This window comes from Corvus brachyrhynchos, unplaced genomic scaffold (assembly GCF_000691975.1).
Source record: "Corvus brachyrhynchos isolate BGI_N302 unplaced genomic scaffold, ASM69197v1 scaffold255, whole genome shotgun sequence".
NCBI classification, from domain to species: domain Eukaryota; kingdom Metazoa; phylum Chordata; class Aves; order Passeriformes; family Corvidae; genus Corvus; species Corvus brachyrhynchos.
Window position 1 is genome coordinate 7,071,017 of NW_008238358.1, and position 17,674 is coordinate 7,088,690.

At 37.7% G+C, this 17,674-nt stretch overlaps 1 protein-coding gene across 21 annotated transcripts in view; it reads right to left on the minus strand.

The window, feature by feature from the left end:
- Nucleotides 1-17,674, minus strand: part of MYO3B (myosin IIIB) — a 252,842-nt gene that overhangs the window by 128,790 nt on the left and 106,378 nt on the right. For all 21 annotated transcript variants that reach the window (XR_001862401.1, XR_001862400.1, XR_001862399.1 and 18 more), the window contains 4 exons: nucleotides 16,761-16,908; nucleotides 16,371-16,524; nucleotides 13,059-13,147; nucleotides 11,414-11,543 (listed from right to left, as the gene is read on the minus strand). Coding sequence is in view for 17 of the 21 variants with exons in the window: in XM_017735716.1 (XP_017591205.1) it covers nucleotides 11,414-11,543; nucleotides 13,059-13,147; nucleotides 16,371-16,524; nucleotides 16,761-16,908 (521 nt within the window). In the remaining 4 variants the exon portion in view is untranslated. The remainder of the gene's footprint in view (nucleotides 1-11,413; nucleotides 11,544-13,058; nucleotides 13,148-16,370; nucleotides 16,525-16,760; nucleotides 16,909-17,674) is intronic.

The following is a 17,674-nucleotide window of genomic DNA, read 5'->3' on the forward strand; positions in this document are numbered from 1 at the left end:
TTGAACTGCCATGGGTTCCTTGAAAGGTTAAACTGGTTAAAGGTTGAAAGATTGCATTGCACCTTTCAGAAGTCTAGCTTCATGCTAATTATATGGTCAAAACTTTAGAGAAAATACAAATGATATCCCTGTAGACCAAATGCTACCTACATTTAATCCAAGTCCATAAAATGGACCAATTAAGTGATACTAAACCCTCTCAAAATTGTCTTAGGTTTTGGGGTTTTTTCTGAGGGAGGGGAGAGAAGCTAATGGTTAAAGTTAGGACTAATCTTTTAAACATGTACATGTTTAATTTTACTCACATGCACTTCAGTTCAATGGGATTGCTCATCTGAACAATTAAGGCTCCTACCTATGCGTCTGGATCAGAGACTAAGGTCTCTGGGATTCATTGTGCCAGTGAAGGAGTCAGTCAGAGCTAATGTTTCTCTTTTTTTCCTCAGTTCAATGAAGTTGAGAATGACTTTAATGCTTTGAGAAGTTTCAGTCATTAAAGTTTGTGAAATTCTCTTAGAATTTCCAATGGAAAAAGAAGTAGCAGCACAAAATTATGCACTCACTGGCTAAGCTCAGGGTCAGTGCTCAGCAAACCTCCCTTTGACTTGAATCTGTTTAGAAGATCTCACATCTCTGCAAACATATTCTTCACTGATGCCTCATTTCAGCTAGGTGAGAAAGACCACATTATCAAAGAACTGCATCTCATCTATTATGCAAAGCCAGGCAGGAGAAGTTTTGTAAGTATTTACATCACACACGAAGAAGAAATGTGGTTTTGTTTTTTCAAGCTGGACTTAGGAAGTGGTCTCCAGATCTCAAAAAGGACTAGTCAGCATTCCTGGCTTCTCATTTGCATCCCTGGTAGTTACTCACTGTGTGATCTGGCTGAATTAATTATTTGTCCAGCTGTTGACTTTATGTACTAATTAGGAAAAGTACACTCTCTGGCTGGATGTTCTGACGTTAACTATGGTTTGTCTGTGCTTCATTTATTCTTAGATGATGGGTTCTGTAAGGAGTATCAAGCAAATATTAGCAATATCAGCACTGTATTTATAACCTCATTTTGGTTATGTCTGCAATAGATCATTCCTCCCAAAGTAAGAGCATGCCAGGTAAGAAATACATTAAGCTTTGATAGAACATCCAGTTTGTGAAGAGCAAATGACTTACAGAGAAAAAGCCTAATGACAATGTCACCTTACTGTACATGTCGTACCAGGGATATTACTATTATATAGAGGGTAAATACAGGCTCTTTCCTTATCCTCATATGTTTTATTAATTTCTTTCATGCTTCTGGTTCAGATAAAGAGGGGTTACTTCAAACACCATGTAGATACAGTATAATATGGTCAGAAATGCTACAATGCATTCACATTTCATTGACATGACTTCTAATCACAGCTAAGCACTCACACTCCAGAAGAGGTACAGGGCCAGACAATGTCTTTGACATGCACAGATTCTTCTCTGTCTTTCCTTTCAGTACATTTTATCGAGCCGAAGGAAGTCGACTGCTTATCTCTGTAATGCATTTTCATCTACTGTAAGACTAAGCTTTTAGCTCAACTACAAATGAATACATGTACTTTTTTTATTGGGTACTAATTTGAATCTGGTCACTGACTATCAAAACTCTATTCTTTTGAGTTATTGAAGTCCTTTAAGCTAATCTTGTGCAATAAAAAAGCTAAGAATCCAATTTTATCACATACTACACATTTTACACAAGAATGTATTTATAAAAATACTGTCTGTTGAGCACAACTATCAATACAGATAGACCTCAACTACTGCTTCTTCTGGAAGGAGAATTACTTTACTTTCTATTCAAAATAAAACCAAGAAATAGTATTTCCAAAATCAGATACATATTACCAAACAGAATCTGATCAACATAAAACCTTAGTAATAGTGAAGCCCACCTGGGAATAATCTAATTATGAATATTTGCTTCAGAAGCAAAAATATGCATGTTTTTGGCCCAGATTATTTTAAATGAAAAATTCATGCCATAGTGAACTGAGGAATTCTGACACTGACTCTCTATTAGATTAAGGATTTCTTTAGTCTTTTTGGCCTGAAGTAGACATCAATCATATTTACAGATACTTAAAAGCTTTACATTGCTAGACTGGGATTGGAGAACCTGAGTATAAGTTCAGTGCTGTTATGCTTTCTACTGCACACATTGCAGACACTTCAGTGGTCACTTCCTGCATTAGAAGGCACACACTGGCAAACACACAGCATCACGTCTACAGCAACAAATAAAACTTCACTTGTAAGCATCATCACTGCTATGTTTAAGTATTGTTTTAACACAGTAGGTTAGTTGGCTTCTTGTAGAATGGAAGGCAACTAAGACACTGACAGCAGCTGAGATGAAATGAAGGTCAAACTGCCTACAGTACTCTACACATATCTATGATGAATGCATGATGACAGTAAGAAAAATCTTAACTTTTATCCTTACCTACTAAAGAAGAACAAATTATGGTACTAATTAAGCTAGTTAGTGGTAGTGCCCAAGATATTTTTCTAACACAATCTCAAGTACTAATTGCTGCTTTAAGCAACATGCCCAACTTTCAAGCTAAATTGAATCAAATGTATAGTCATCTACTCGATTGGGAGTATGTTCACTGAAACACAGACCTTTCCTGAAGTATCATGGGCACAGTATGTGGTCACAGGATATACAAGCAAACCTTATGTGATTCTCATAGTCCTGTGACATGAGCAAACTTACAGACAGTAGGCAAAACACATATGGTATAGCCTGATAACATGATAAAGAGGTTCCTGGGCACAGGCCAAGGGATGATCACGTGGTTCTGGAAAACAGAGTGGCAGAGCAGGGAGTAGATTGCTATCTGGCCACAGCCAGGAGGGCATAGGTTGAGCATCTCTGTCCAAACACAGGATTAATGATAGGAGTGGCACACTAAGTGCAGTGAGTGCTGACTACCTGAAGCTGCATCTAGACAAAAATGAAATACATTTTAAAAGTTTGGAAAAAACAAAGTTCTTGTATAAACAATACTGCAATTTTCTGCTGCTTGATGTTCACCATTTTCTTTAGTCAGGTCTAGTTGCAGTTTAGCCTGACTAGTTGGAGACCTGACCAACTGGCTGGCTGAAGAGAGGCTGGTCACAGCCTGATCCAGTCAGGCTTTCAGCTGCTGTATTACAGAACAAATTGGCTTGGCTTTTTATGATTTATATGTTGTCAGAAGACATGGGCCATTTCTTTCAGATATGGTCCTTAGTAATTTCCTTCCACATCTCTTGCAATGCATGGTTTGATGCTGTTGTATGTAATCAGCTCAGTACAACAAAAATTGAATTCTTGGCGGAACAGCAGACAGGACAGAACACTGCTGCTGTCAGGAGAGTACCTCACCATCAGTACAAGGTTTTCTGCTGCCCCAGCAGATTGCCCTGGTACCTGTACCACACCTGTAACTGAGATTAGAAGAAAACTACAGAGGTGAATTTTCTTTGAAACTTCATTATTGAGGAATTCTTCACTGATTTTAAGCATTGGTCAAAATAACCTTGTTTTACTTACATCTACTCAGGCTGGACAAGTTTATTTCTTCTTCCAGAGGTATGTGGAAGAATAGTTCTAAAAGCATACACAGGTTGGATATATGGTTATCCTACATTCTCATTCAGCTCTAGTCTCCCTCATTGTTTTATGTAATTGACATACTTTCTCTTGCATGTTATGTAAGAAATTTTTTCCCCCAAAATGTATATCCTTTATCCAGAAAAGTAAAAGTATGATTATAAAGAACATGGTAGCTATCTCATTGTTCTATCTATTAAGCTTCATAGTGCTCAGTTAAGCTTGAGGCCAAAGTAAGTTTCTACAACAGTGAATAAACAGGAAATCAGGAGAAGTCAAGAACTGTGATTTCTAGCCCTTTGCTTGTATTTCCAGAGTATGTTCATTCTGCATACAATGTTTAAAAATTTTATAGTATATATTCCATCACTCAGGACCTGCTGCTGAAGCTGCTCCATACATACACAGTCAAAATCCCACTAAAGCCAGTGAAGACTCCCAATGAATTCAGTGGCAAAAATTCAGGTATAAAGATGCAACTGAAAGCACATGGAAAAAAATGATGGAACATTTTCTCTGACCTCACTATGACTATCACTCTCCCCAGTCATCAAGAACCTAAGGCTAGACAGGCTGAAAAACGGTACCAAAACCAAGTTTCGAAAGTTTGAAGTTTTGAAACTTCAAGGCAAGAACTGACTTTTAAAAGTCTTAATTTAAGATGAAACAAGGTTACAGAACTTTATGAAAGTCCCAGACCTTACCATTTTTGAAATCTAGGCATTAATGATTTTGACAACTAATTTAATCAAGTCTCAAAGGCTTCTCAACTGAACCATTGCTCCCCTGGATGTCAGCACTTCTGTATATAATCACAGTTGGCATAAAATCAGTTACTTTTGTAGTAAAGCAAATCATTAATTATATTTTTATCTCCACTTCTAATGAAATAAATACCCATTCATACAAATACCCACAAACACATTTTCTGTCTTTGTCACACACTGTAACCTGCTATCCAGGCAGCTCAATTAACTACTCTTGCATCAAGACAAGTCAGGCTGGAATAAGGAAGACAAAGTCAAATAATAATAAATAATGTTGGTTCAGTAAAGTACTGGCCTTTGCAGCTTGTTGTAAGGCGAAGGAATAAAAAAAAAAGATAAAAGTACAAAATCTTAGTAAGACTGTACAAAATACTCTGAAATTAATATACAAAATCTAGCATAGACTCAGAGATTTATTTTCCACCCACTACATTCATCCTTTAGATATATTAATCCCTTAATGCAATTATTTTGAAAGAGAGGGAAATATAAGCACGTTTTTGCAAAGGACACACCAAAAAACATTATGGATGTTCATATGAGTAAGATTATCTGAATATTCAACAAAGTTATCTGCTCTCAAAACTCACTAGCAAATTTAAGAATAATTGCTCTTCTAGGATTTAATCTTGAGAGCTACTGAATGCTTCCAATGACATACTGAGCATCTTTGACACAGTTTGACCTTACAGCACAGAGTGCCTGTAGAAACTGTCAAGTAAACTACTCATTAAAACAACAGTATAATGTTCTCTGAATATTTCTCTATTTAAATTCTGTATATGGTGCACAGTGAAATCCCACAGGCTTCTAGTTGATATTAAAAACTAGCATCTTTTATGTGACGTTTCTTTTGTTTCCTCAATATGAATTTAATTAGTTTACAGTGCAGTGTTAAGATTAATTACTATTCACTACTGTGAAATCATGCTCATTATAGGATTGAGAAGTTAGGCCAGAAACATGAAAATCGGGAAAGGTATCTGCTCTCTTCTGATAAAAAGGCAAAGAAAAATTATTCTCAAGATTTGTTCTAAAGAGAATGGTCTATTATAAATCAAATCAGTAAATTAATAAAGATCTATTCTTGAACTTGTCCACTTCTACTTTTATTAGAGTTCAATTTGCAAGCACTTGGAGACAAAAACAATCTATGTCCTGTTATTCATTTTCAGTACAATATAATCTGTAAAGTCTCAGATTAAAAGCAGTGTAATTCTGTTTGGGCAACACCCTTTACCAAACATAATTGTGGTAAATGTAACTTGACAACACTCAGCTGTTGTGCTTACTGCCATGTGCAATTCCAGAGATTCATTGACACTATTTATAGGGAGTTATTCTCAACAGCAAATAATTGTTATACTTTATATAAAGCTTTAGCAAGACTGAGACCTTAACTTTGATCTGATAGATGGTTCTGTTTCTAGATGAGTTCCATTTTTAGGACTATTTTAGAGCATTTTTTGGATCCTACTGCTAGCAAGCATTATAATACAAGTATCCGTACTGCATTTGTCCTATGATGCAAAACCTTAGGGTATGAAGAAAAATAAACACTGAACTGTAAAATGCTCAAGTGAGAAGCTCAAAAAAGTAATCCATCACTCTACCTCCCAAGCTCAGTTAAGCTACAATTAATTTAGTTTACTGATGTCCCACATCTGCAACCCAGTAAAGTTCATGACTGTTGCGGTGCACAGCTGTGGTTTAAAGCCTCTCTTTGCATACAACTCACTGGCAGCAGAGCAAAAACTATTTTTGTGTGTTTAATATACAGACCAGTTAGAAGTATGAAAGCCTCCATGTCCTGAATGAAATACACAGCTTCCATTAACTTTACTGAAAGTCTTACACAACATAATTTTGATTCATTTTTAAGCAAAGATACTGTAATTACAATGACTTTGTTTCCAATTCATTTGACTTAAGAGCGCCTGATCTCCTAAAGGTGAAAATACTAACACAAAAGTACCATTACAAAAAGATTTTATTGTGGAATAAATCAGTAAAATTAAAATGTATTTGAACCTTTGGTTCTATTGTGATGTATGGAATTAAGAGGAAAAAACCACACTAAACCCAAATGGAAACATGTTATATTTCAGTGAATGAAACACACCAAACCAAGAGACCTACCACTACTTATTGCTAGAGTAAGGGCCTATGCTCAATAGGAGTGCACAGTGACAGACATGACAGCTCAAACCACGGTTCTACTGAAAACAATGGCAAAGCACCTATGATTTTGACTTGCCAAGATTACACTCCATGTATGCCCAGCAGTACCTGTTCATTGGACTGAAATGCAGGAAAATCTCTTTCCTTTGGTTTCTGACTCATCATGAGGAATCACATGCTATCACAGTTACAGACAAGTTAATACTGGTGATAGTAATCTTGTCGCCAAGAAGTGGTGAAAAGCAGTTCTCTGAAGCGATATTGCAAAAGGTCCTAGTTCTTTTGTTCTTTTGTGTGTATAAAGGTAGCTTGAAACATTTTTTTCACATTCTCTCTTAGTTGTTTGTTTTGGTATGGTAAACAGACATACACTGTTTATAATTACTTTTCATCTGAGGGCCATAAGCAAGGTTAGAGACTCAAAGGCAGAAAGAACACAGACTAAAACTCAATACTGAGGAGGGGAAATGACCTTTAGACAGATGAATTATAAATAACTGGTGTCTGGAAAAAAATTCTACTTTGGACAAAAAAAATTACCTTGTTAAAACATGACTAACCAAAACCTTCATCCCAGTTGTGAACACTTTCACTCCAACTCTCTTTGACAGATTATGCTTAAATATATAGGCACCACAAACAAGGAGTGCTTATTAGCAATGATATATTGATACTCCATTGCCCTAATGCGTGAGCAATTCCCAACGCTACTAAAATTATTAGACATGATGTTGCTGTAGTGGTACTCAGATTTGTACTTCTTCTATGTAGCCAAGCACAGCCCCTATTGATCCTCAGAGCAAGGATAAGGATGTGTCTCAGCATCTCTACTCTTCTGGTGGGAAGGCTGGAGGATTTCCCTTTCCCTCCCTGCAGGAGACAACTCTCTCCCCTATCTCAAGTAAGGACCTAAGGCAGAGCAGAGCGACCCTGATAGAAGTTCTGAAGGTCTGTGAGTCATGGCAAGGGCAAAAGTCTGCAAAGACTGTGTTTCAAGAGTAGAAAACCTTGTTGTGATGCAGCTTTCCTAAGAAGATAAAAACCCTGCAGTCTCAAAAACCCCCAGGGGTGCTTTGCTCAAGCAATCCAACAGTACCACCCCTTATAGGTGAGGCTGCAAAAAATTCTTGAATATCAGGACAGTGAGTCAAGTGCTCTGACTCCTCAGTGGTGAATGTATCAAGGCTGTCCTTATTTTTCCAACCAAAATCCTCTATTCTTACAAGGGGACTCCATTTTCCAGATCACATGATTCCTTTTCTCTCTGATGCTTTAGCAGCAACAGTGATAAACTAAGACCAGAGACAACCAGGAATACATTCTATCTAAACGGGAACATGTATATGCAACTAAAGTAGTGGCAGTACAAGAAGCTGCGTCTTTAGAAAAAAAGTGACAGATATGGAAGCAACTGGGAGAACTGTTAGATTAAATCAGAGTACATTCATACAATTTTGAACTTAAAGGTCCCTAGAAAGTGCAGATTTCAAAACACGCCGAATGTGACTAAGTTTCCACTGAAAGATGACAAAACAAGCTGTATTATATAAAACAATTATATAAACAATTTGTTCCAGAATGTTTAAGTTCCAATGTCTCATATGAGTAGTTGCATACTCTACTAATGATAATTTACTATTACAAATGTATATTTAATGTCCTGCTGTTAATTTCTGGCCCTTTAAACTGCATGGACCGCTACCGTGAAATAGAAGCATTTGTTAAGAGGGGATAAGTGTATTTGATAAATTACAGGGATTAACATGATCTTAAATTAGTAAAAGTATTTAGCTTTTTAGTATTTATTTTCTTGATGCTGCTCAGTTTTGGACAGTGGAAGATATGACAGTTATATAAATATACTTCAAACAGAGGATCATCTCAGGGTGGGAAAGGCATCTTTTTGTTCTTTTTGGTATTTGAAGAACTACATTTTCAGTCTCGTCAGACACACGATTACAGTCTCGCATTCCCTCTCGCTTCTGGGATAGCACCACCCAGTGGCTGCAACGCGTATGGGAGAGCGCTGCTTGGCAAAACCCACCTACACTGCACATTCCAGAGATAGTTGCAAGCAGATGTGAGAATGTGCTGTCACTCATTTTCAAACAAAACACCACACACAGAAGGCCCATTTCAAGTCAGGGTTACCTGGAAAGATGCAATATGTCTCCCATGTAAATTATTAACTTTTGCACCAGTCAGTAACTGACCAAAAGCTGGAGAAAATTGTACTCAGATCATGAATCTTAATCTGTATTTTTTCTGGTTTGCTTTAGGAATGAAGCACATGTTGAGTGGAGGGAAGAAGGCTAAGAAACAGGGACAGAGTACAATGGGACGTATACACACTCACTATTCTTTTGTTTACAAAGGCATCTTTGTAGAAAGTTAAGAGAATAGCATTATCTTTCTTCACTGAGCAGAGATGAAGCAGCATTGCCAGCAGTGCCTTCTGTTCTCAGCCAAACCTTTCATTTATCTTGCAAGCTGCCAAAACTAAACCTGGCAACAATCTGAGTTTAGAACACAGAGGCCCCAACACAGGATGTGAATGCCAATTATATCAGACAGCTGGAAAAAAAGAGCAAAATCACAAAGGCTTTTCAAAAATAAAAATGACATAAGGGCTTTAAGCTATTCTTACAACACCATGCACAGATGCATATGCACAATAATTTTTTTTATCAGGATGTCCTGTACCAACTTGACAAATACAGACAAGTTGTGTGCTCTTCACAGAAAGGTAAATGGAGGGAGAAAGCATTCAATTAATGTAAATAGGAAACAAGGAAGGAATGTAAGAGACCTAAAAAAATAGGTAAAATATACCAGCACGGTAACTATACATTAACTGCAATGAGAAGTATCTCTTACTGAACCTTCTATGCATCTTAGGCAAAATACTCAAGTTGAGTGCTGCTGCTACTGAAAATATCTCTGTAAGGCCAGAAAAAGATGAGTTTGCATGAAAGCATCAGCCTTCTGACTTAAAAATAGCAATTAAAAAAAAGTATAATATTTACAATAATTTGGCCTGATAAGTGGAACAAAGCACCTAATCGGTTTCGTTCTGACAATAGCTCCAAGGTATAAAACAGCTTATAAAGAGGGTGTGGAGGTACATTTGACCATGTGTGAGCTTTCTTGCTTGCTTTTCTTGATCATAATCTCTTTCATCAATTTAACACAGACTCAAATGTAGAGTAGTAGTAAACAGAAAGATTCGTTCCTGACTTGGGCACAAACCAATCCTCCATCATAAACTATATTCCCCTCCATCTAAACTCATTATAGCTGAATGGAGAAGCAGATTCCTCATTGGATCCTCACCTCTCAGGGACCTCTAAAAGTGTAATTTGAAGGGGGGTAGTCAAAAGCCTTCCAATTACATGAAAAATTGCACTGTAACAGGAATCTATCCTCTGTAGTATATAAACAGATATTATGATATCAATTTTACATGTGCAAAAAAAGCTCCGATATAATTTTTTCTCCAGATGTTCTTTTTCTACACAGAAATATCAAGAGAGGTTAAATGCATAACCAGATGCTACAACTGGGATACTGACAGTCCAGAAATTCAAGGCAGAGAGCTGCTACACAGGCACAGAATTGCATCTACAGCCTATGTACAATAAGCCTACACAGCACTATCTAATGCATCTACCAAGTATTTCCACCCAAACATACAAACTCATCTGCATATGTCAGCTCACAATAATTTTTCAATCTAGTACAATCCATTGTATTTACATTTGGTATTACATATTTTTCTTATTCATTACAAAATAATGCTTCAAGAGTGTAGAAAGTATTGAGAGAAGTACTCATCTGCTGGCTTGTTTGCATGGATACTGCAGAACTATCATTTGCATATGGCACTGGCATTCTGGCATCTATCCATGGAGTAATCAAACTTCATCTTGCTGTTTTATTTAGCTACAGATCTGGCAGTTTCATGTAAGTCAAAGTCAACAAGCTTTAAGTCAGCCTTAAGTTAGCCTATTAGTATATGGCTTTTACAATTTGTAAGAAACTATGTATTACATCAGTGCCTCTAAATAGATGGATATTACCTGCGAAACACCTTGATCTACCATCACATGATTTATGAACTGTAAGCCATGGTACACAAGAATATCAACTGTGTACTGATCTTAGCAAAGCACTAAGAACTAGAAACTCCCGTATTTTTATCCTGCCCTGAGAATGAACTCTTGCCCTACCCATCTGATAATCTCCCTTTCTCTGCAGTCAGGGAAGAATCTTGCTGCACAAGATTCATGAAAGGAAATGAAATCTTGAAATCAAAGAATAAAGTGTAACAAACATTCTGGAAAGGAAATATGATAAAAACAAATGCAACTGAAAAAAAAAAAGAGAATTTGGAAATGGAGTGAATACAACGAAATGGATTGGGATTAAATGAGGTGCAATGAATAGGACTGAAACTTGCCTAAATTATACTTATTGAAATCCTGAAATCAGGGAACAAAGTTCCCTGAAATTGATGAAATGAAATGCTAAAAAAAAAAGGAGAGAATTCTGAAGCAAAGTGAAAACAATAAAATGGCATGGGATGACATGAAGTGCAGGGAAATGAACCAAACCTTGCCAAATTGATCTTTATTGAAATCGCAAGATTTCATTTCCTTTCGAAAGGAAATGAAATCTTGAAATCAGAGAATAAAGTATAACAAACACTCTGGAAAGGAGATGTGACAAAATCCTTGAAAAACAAATTGTTCAGAATCAAGTAAGAGTTTGAGAAGAACAGGTAGCTGAAGAAGTTACAATGTTAGCAAAGCTGTGCAGAAAGTACCTGTTTTTGTTAATGGGCTAGAGAACAGCTGCTGAAGAAGTTTGTTCTCTGAAGTTCGCAACACCACCACTATGTCAGCAGGAAGAGTGTCTCTGTTCTTCTCAAGGAATGCAGAGGCATCATATAATACCTAGTGTGGGAAAGCAGAATGAGAAAATTTTGACGCAATGGATTACCCAAAAGCTACTATGTTCTTTAAAATGTGAACAGTCAGGATTGACCAAGCAGACCAGCTAGGGTCTACATGCAAATGAATTATCTGCAAAAGACTTAAAAGTGAACTACAACAGTGTGTTCAGAATGTAAATTGGCTATACAGAGTACCTATATTCATAGAATGCCATTGTATATCAAACTGGGTTAAATGGCTTAAATCCTGTTGTGCTATGGTTTGCCATGTCAAACTATTCTATGCATGACGCAACATAACAGAGATATTTCATTAAAGCTTAAGTTGATTATTTACGTGCAGTGTAAGAAATGGTTCTCAGGTGGTCACTTTCTATTGGTTGTCTGCATCAAACCTGTGATCTATAAACAGACCTGCTGGAGGAACAGGAGTAAGTTGGACACATTGTAGTACATTAAAACAGCTTCTCATGGCACTGAAAATCATATTAGGAAAACAAAACATTCCTCTATTTCAATTATCCTGTTTTGATTAGAAATTAATGCCTGGGTATTTGTATTAATATAATAATCAGTTATTTTTGCCTTTTGCTTAATTGCAATAATTTTCTAGAGCTGTTTTATTATCACTAGCAATATTCCTCTCTAGCCCAATTTCCCTGGAGTACATTCATTTACACAGAAACTGAATGTTCTCCTACAATAGAGAACTGGCCAGTAGTGTTTTTATTATTTTGCCATGTGGGTACAAAGAACTAACTAAACCTGTGTGCATTTTAATAGTTATCCTTAACAAGACAGAAAACCTGACAGAATTTACTAGAATATATCTTAAAATTTTGGAGTCTTATAATGATCCAGAGATGAGACTTCATCGATAACTATATAAAACATGGCTATTTTGATTTTGTCTATAAACAAATATTTGGGCCTGAAATTGCAAGCAAAGCTCACGTGATGGTGAAAGCCAGACTGTTACTCCCCATATAAAACAATACGTGAATGTGAACCTCTGAGAACAAAAGAAGTTAGGTGTTAAAAAGTACAAGAAAACATCTCTACTAGCAAGTCCCAGTCTTTCCAATGCACTCTATAGGATTTTAAGTTCTGTTACAGATACTGGTTTACATTGCTTTCTATGCATATACTTTACATAACATTCTCACACAGAACTACTGGGGCATTCATGTGTTGTTACCAAGCATGTAGCCTGCTCTGGCTCCAGAGAGTTGCTCCTTTGAAATGACTGTAGTACTGGCATCTCTGAGGCCAGATTTCTTGCAGGCAAAAGATGCTTACTGTCTACACTATTTGTGTAAGAGCCCTAAGGATAGGCTCCAAAATGGACTGCTACACATGAAAATTTCATTGCAGAGTGTATGGTGTATGTTTGCATAAACTTTATCATTTTTTCTATTAAAATGAGGATAAAACCCATAAAGCAGAAACTCTGGCTAAAAGCAAATAATGACCATGCCACTGTTATTTGAACCAAATAAAAATCACATGACCTTACCTTTCCAGCATAGTGCTGAATACCAAATGACAGTTCCACTCCTTTTGGTCTCCAAAAGTATTTGCATCGTAAGTTATCTTCAAATTTATCTAGACATTGAGAAAAGACATTGATTTAAGTGACAGAGGGATAACTATAATCCTCATCCTAATCAGTTTGCTAAATTGCTGCTCAAGAAGTCAGAACTGCTACAAACACATACTATCAGATTGCTCAGAAATACCAAGCTGTCACACCTGAATGGAACAGTTCATTTTAAACTAGTCCAGTAAGACTCTCTTTCAAACACCACTGTTTGTGGATGCCTTTGTCCATGGAAAAATTTTAAGTAAGAAGATCCAATGAGAAGATGTGAGAAGATTTCTCATATTTTCCAACTAATTTACTTATGTATATGCAAGGTTTGCAAGGTATTTTAGCTACGTACACTCAGAACTGTGCATATATCACACTCACTTAAATGCCTATTATTGGTATTTTCTCTATTTCTCTTATTTGCATTTTTCTTCCTTTCTGCATTCATTTAGCTTTGTGCATCACGTTTTAAGGATATGTTACTGTGTTCAGTCTGGAACTGTCTCTCATATACCTTTGTACTGCTACAGAAAAGAAGAAGCTTCTCTATAAAACCTCTTCTGAGGAGACTTTCTGTTTCCTGTGATTACCCCTAAAGAGCTGTCAGAAAAAGAAACACCAGTTTCTAAGAAAAATGTCTTCTATGCCCTGTGGTATTTAATATTTTGTAATGAAATTAGTGCTATGTGTCCAACACTGAGGGCCCAGGTAGCAATTCCTGCCTGCTGAGCCAAGGAAACAGCCCTGGAAGGGAGCAGGATCCAAAGGAACCCATGTTAATGAGAATTAGTGTTTATACTGTAAAACTTGCTATTATACTAATTTACCTGAACAAGCAACTAGAGACCTGAGACCAGAAACAATTGATAAAATTCTCTGTCATGCTGTGTACATCAGAAAATAATATCAAAATGCTTTTTTTAAATGTTAGAATCCATTAATATTTTGTGTTAGGTTTTTCTTTCTATTACCACTTAATTGAGCTTGTATTTAAAGCAACAATAACTAAATTTGGAATTTCTGGGGGCTGGGACAGAGTGGAATTAATGACTGTCTGGCACACCTGAACAGGGCAAAATACGCCACTTTGCTGTTTGCTTGAGGGATCTTGCTGTGCTGTGTACAGATCAGCAGTAAGGCCAATCAGCACTGGACCAGGGAAAGTGCCTCTGGAAGTAGAAGTTCAATATTCAGTATTTACTGATTTATGCAACCCACAGGGAGGCAGACAACTTTAGTGCACAAAGGAGGAGTGTTGGAGGTTAGTATTTTTCCTTTTTTTTTTTACTTTCTCTCAGGGAATTTTGTCCCATCTGTGACCTAGGAGATAATAAGGACTGGTACTTAAGAGATACAAAAGAAGTGGCCAAGGTAGGGGGAAGGGTGCAGTGGGCTACTCTCTTACCTGAGGGGTTTTCTATTGGGAAGGGCAAAGATACCACGAGACTTTAGTTGGGGGCTGAGGGGCTCGGCTCAGCTCCTAGCTCTCTCTCGCTCCTGGGATCAGAGGGAGAGACCACCAGTCTGTAGTTGCTGTGAGAAAAATTCGCTGCCACCGTGGAGCTCCATCTTTTTACTGTGTTTTTTACTGCGTCTACTGTGAGTGAGGCTTTGCTCATAGGAGCAGCTGGTGAACTGACACCTTATGGAACACCCTGCCTCACTGGAAAAGGCCCTCACCATCAACTCCGGTGCCTCAGGGGAAAACTCGGGACCCCAACCTCCCTCCCCCTTCCTGGAGGGCGTGTCTCCCTGGCTGCGTGCTGCAGTGACCCAGCCCTGCTGTTGTCTGCCACTGCCTTGGGCTTTTTCACTACACTCTAACCCAAAACCCTGTGTCTGCCCGGCCACCCCTGGCTCCTGCTAAGGCTGTGAAGTTTTCTGTTACATTTTGTTTGCCACCCTGGGTCGGGACCCCAACCTCCCTCCCCCTTCCTGGAGGGCGTGTCTCCCTGGCTGCGTGCTGCAGTGACCCAGCCCTGCTGTTGTCTGCCACTGCCTTGGGCTTTTTCACTACACTCTAACCCAAAACCCTGTGTCTGCCCGGCCACCCCTGGCTCCTGCTAAGGCTGTGAAGTTTTCTGTTACATTTTGTTTGCCACCCTGGGGTGTGGAACTGCCTGAAGGGGACCGGGCCCGCGGCCCAGGGAGGCTGGCACTGGGTTTGTGGTTCTGCTTGTTCTTGCTGCCGTTGTTGTTGTGTGTTTGCCTTGTTACACATATATATGTATGTATACATTTACATGTGTATATATACATAAATAAAGAACTGTTAATTCTTTTCCCATATCTTTGCCTGAAGCCCTTAATTTCAAAGTTATAATAATAATTCAGAGAGAAAGAGGTAATATTTTCCATTTCAAAGGAGGTTCCTGCCTTCCGTGGCAGACACCTGTCTTTCAAACCAAGACAAGGAGCAGAATGAAACTATAGTACTCATTCTATCTGTGACATGAATTCCAGTTTCAGCTCAACCTAGCAGTAGTGAAAAACCTTGTACATGCATTGTGCAATTTAACTGGAAACTGTTATTTTTCTCTAACAGTTTGAGTCTCTGCGGCACATTCCACTGAAGGAAATGGAACTCTGTTTCATATCACAGGGAAAAATGCAGCTCTAGTAAATAAACGCAAGACAACAGCTTTAAATGTGGCATGCGCTGCATATTTTAAGATTGGCACCAAGATTTGTTAAAATGTATGTAAAATATGTATGAAGACAGGGAAATACTCAGCCAGATGGCACACCAGAAATAACACACACTTCCTATTTATGACGAGATAATCTGAAGTGAAGCAGTATTTTCTAATTAGATAAACGTGGGCCTAGGAACCTGGGAGATCTAAATTTTACTTTCAACACTAATGCTACCCATGGGGTGGTCCTAGATACAAGATTCTACCATGTCTCAGCCTTCCCTTCAGTAAATGGGGATAAGTACTGCCTGGTCTATCCCACATACATGTACAAGACACAGGATATTTCCTTGTAATCTTGGAAAAACAATAAGCCCTTGCCACCTGATACTTAAGACAACTTTTCCAATTTGAAAAGGATAGAAAACACGTAAGCAGAGAAAAATGATGAAGCACAATGAAAAATATACTTGAATGTCAAATGAAATGACACAAACTCAGGACAACTGTGCTAGGAAAACTTGAATAAAGATGACATTGCATCCTCTTACAATACATTTGTCATTTCCCAGACCTTTCCCAGAGTTTTGCTTGCACATACCAACTAAAGTTAGGTCTGTTGCCTGAGGAAATCGACTTTCTTCATCTAGCAGAGAGAGGAGACCCATGGGTTTCTGAAGGAACATATCTAAAAGTGGACGGTTGTCCTCATACTCCACTGTAGCAGCATCAATTCCCTCACTCTGATATTCCATCTACAAAAGTCACCAGCACAGTTTTAATATTGAACCAGTAAAAGCAACATCATCATTAGGGCATTTATGGTGCACACCAATGCTCTATAGGCCCCAACAAAATCATTTACAAAACTTCAACAGAAAGATGTAATTATCTCACATTTAAATCACATACCCATTTTATAGAGTACTCCTGAATATGATTATGGTGTAGGATGGTTAATTCAGCTAGACCTTAACAGAGCTGAATTTACCTGCTCCAGTGCAAAGATATGTTGATTGAAATAAAACTGGATCTGTTCATTAGCAATATTTATGCACAGCTGTTCAAAAGAATTTCTTGCGAAGTTCTCAAATCCAAATATGTCTAGTATCCCAACATTCATCCCACTTTCAGCATTGCTGCATGTGAAAATACAAACAAAATTCATTATGGGCAACACCAAGTTAAAATAAAAATAAACATGGTAACTAAGATTGCATAACTGATTCACTCTGCTACAAAAAAAAAGGAGGAAAAGTATGTCTGAACCTAAGACAACTTGTGCATTTGTTTAGCATTGTTAAGACTTTTGTTTTCCATTTGCTTACCAATTTTCACAAAGAAGGCAGGAAAACCATAGGTACAAAGTAACAGACACATAGTGCTAGTGAAACAAGGGGTTTCAGTAGGCAGATCCCAAATAAAATCTACTGTCTGCTCCTCCAGGCAGACAAAAGGTGTCAAGGTTTAATGGTATGTTTTTGCTACACTCATTCAGAAGGGTAATTACCAAGTCTGCAGCTGCTACAAGCTGGACTGTTAGAAGTCCATGGGCTAACTCAAGTACACTCATACCACAGTCACCACCAGAACTGCATGAAATGGATGAGAATATGTCTATATGACATAGCAAAGTAGCAAGTAGACATCTCAGATCAGAGGCATTTTCACAGCACCTGAGAGGTTCTCTTGTTTCTAAAATCTCTACAGCTTCTTCAAAAGATCAAACCAGCCAGATCAGTGCCTGGCAATGAAATCATAAGGATGCACAGTATAATGTTTCTGTAGTTATTAAAAAAAAAAAAATCACATCTCAAGTAGCAGCACAATAATAATAATCTGAAGTCTGCATTTATTACTTCCTTACAAACGCAGGGGGACTGTTAACGACTGTGAATACATACT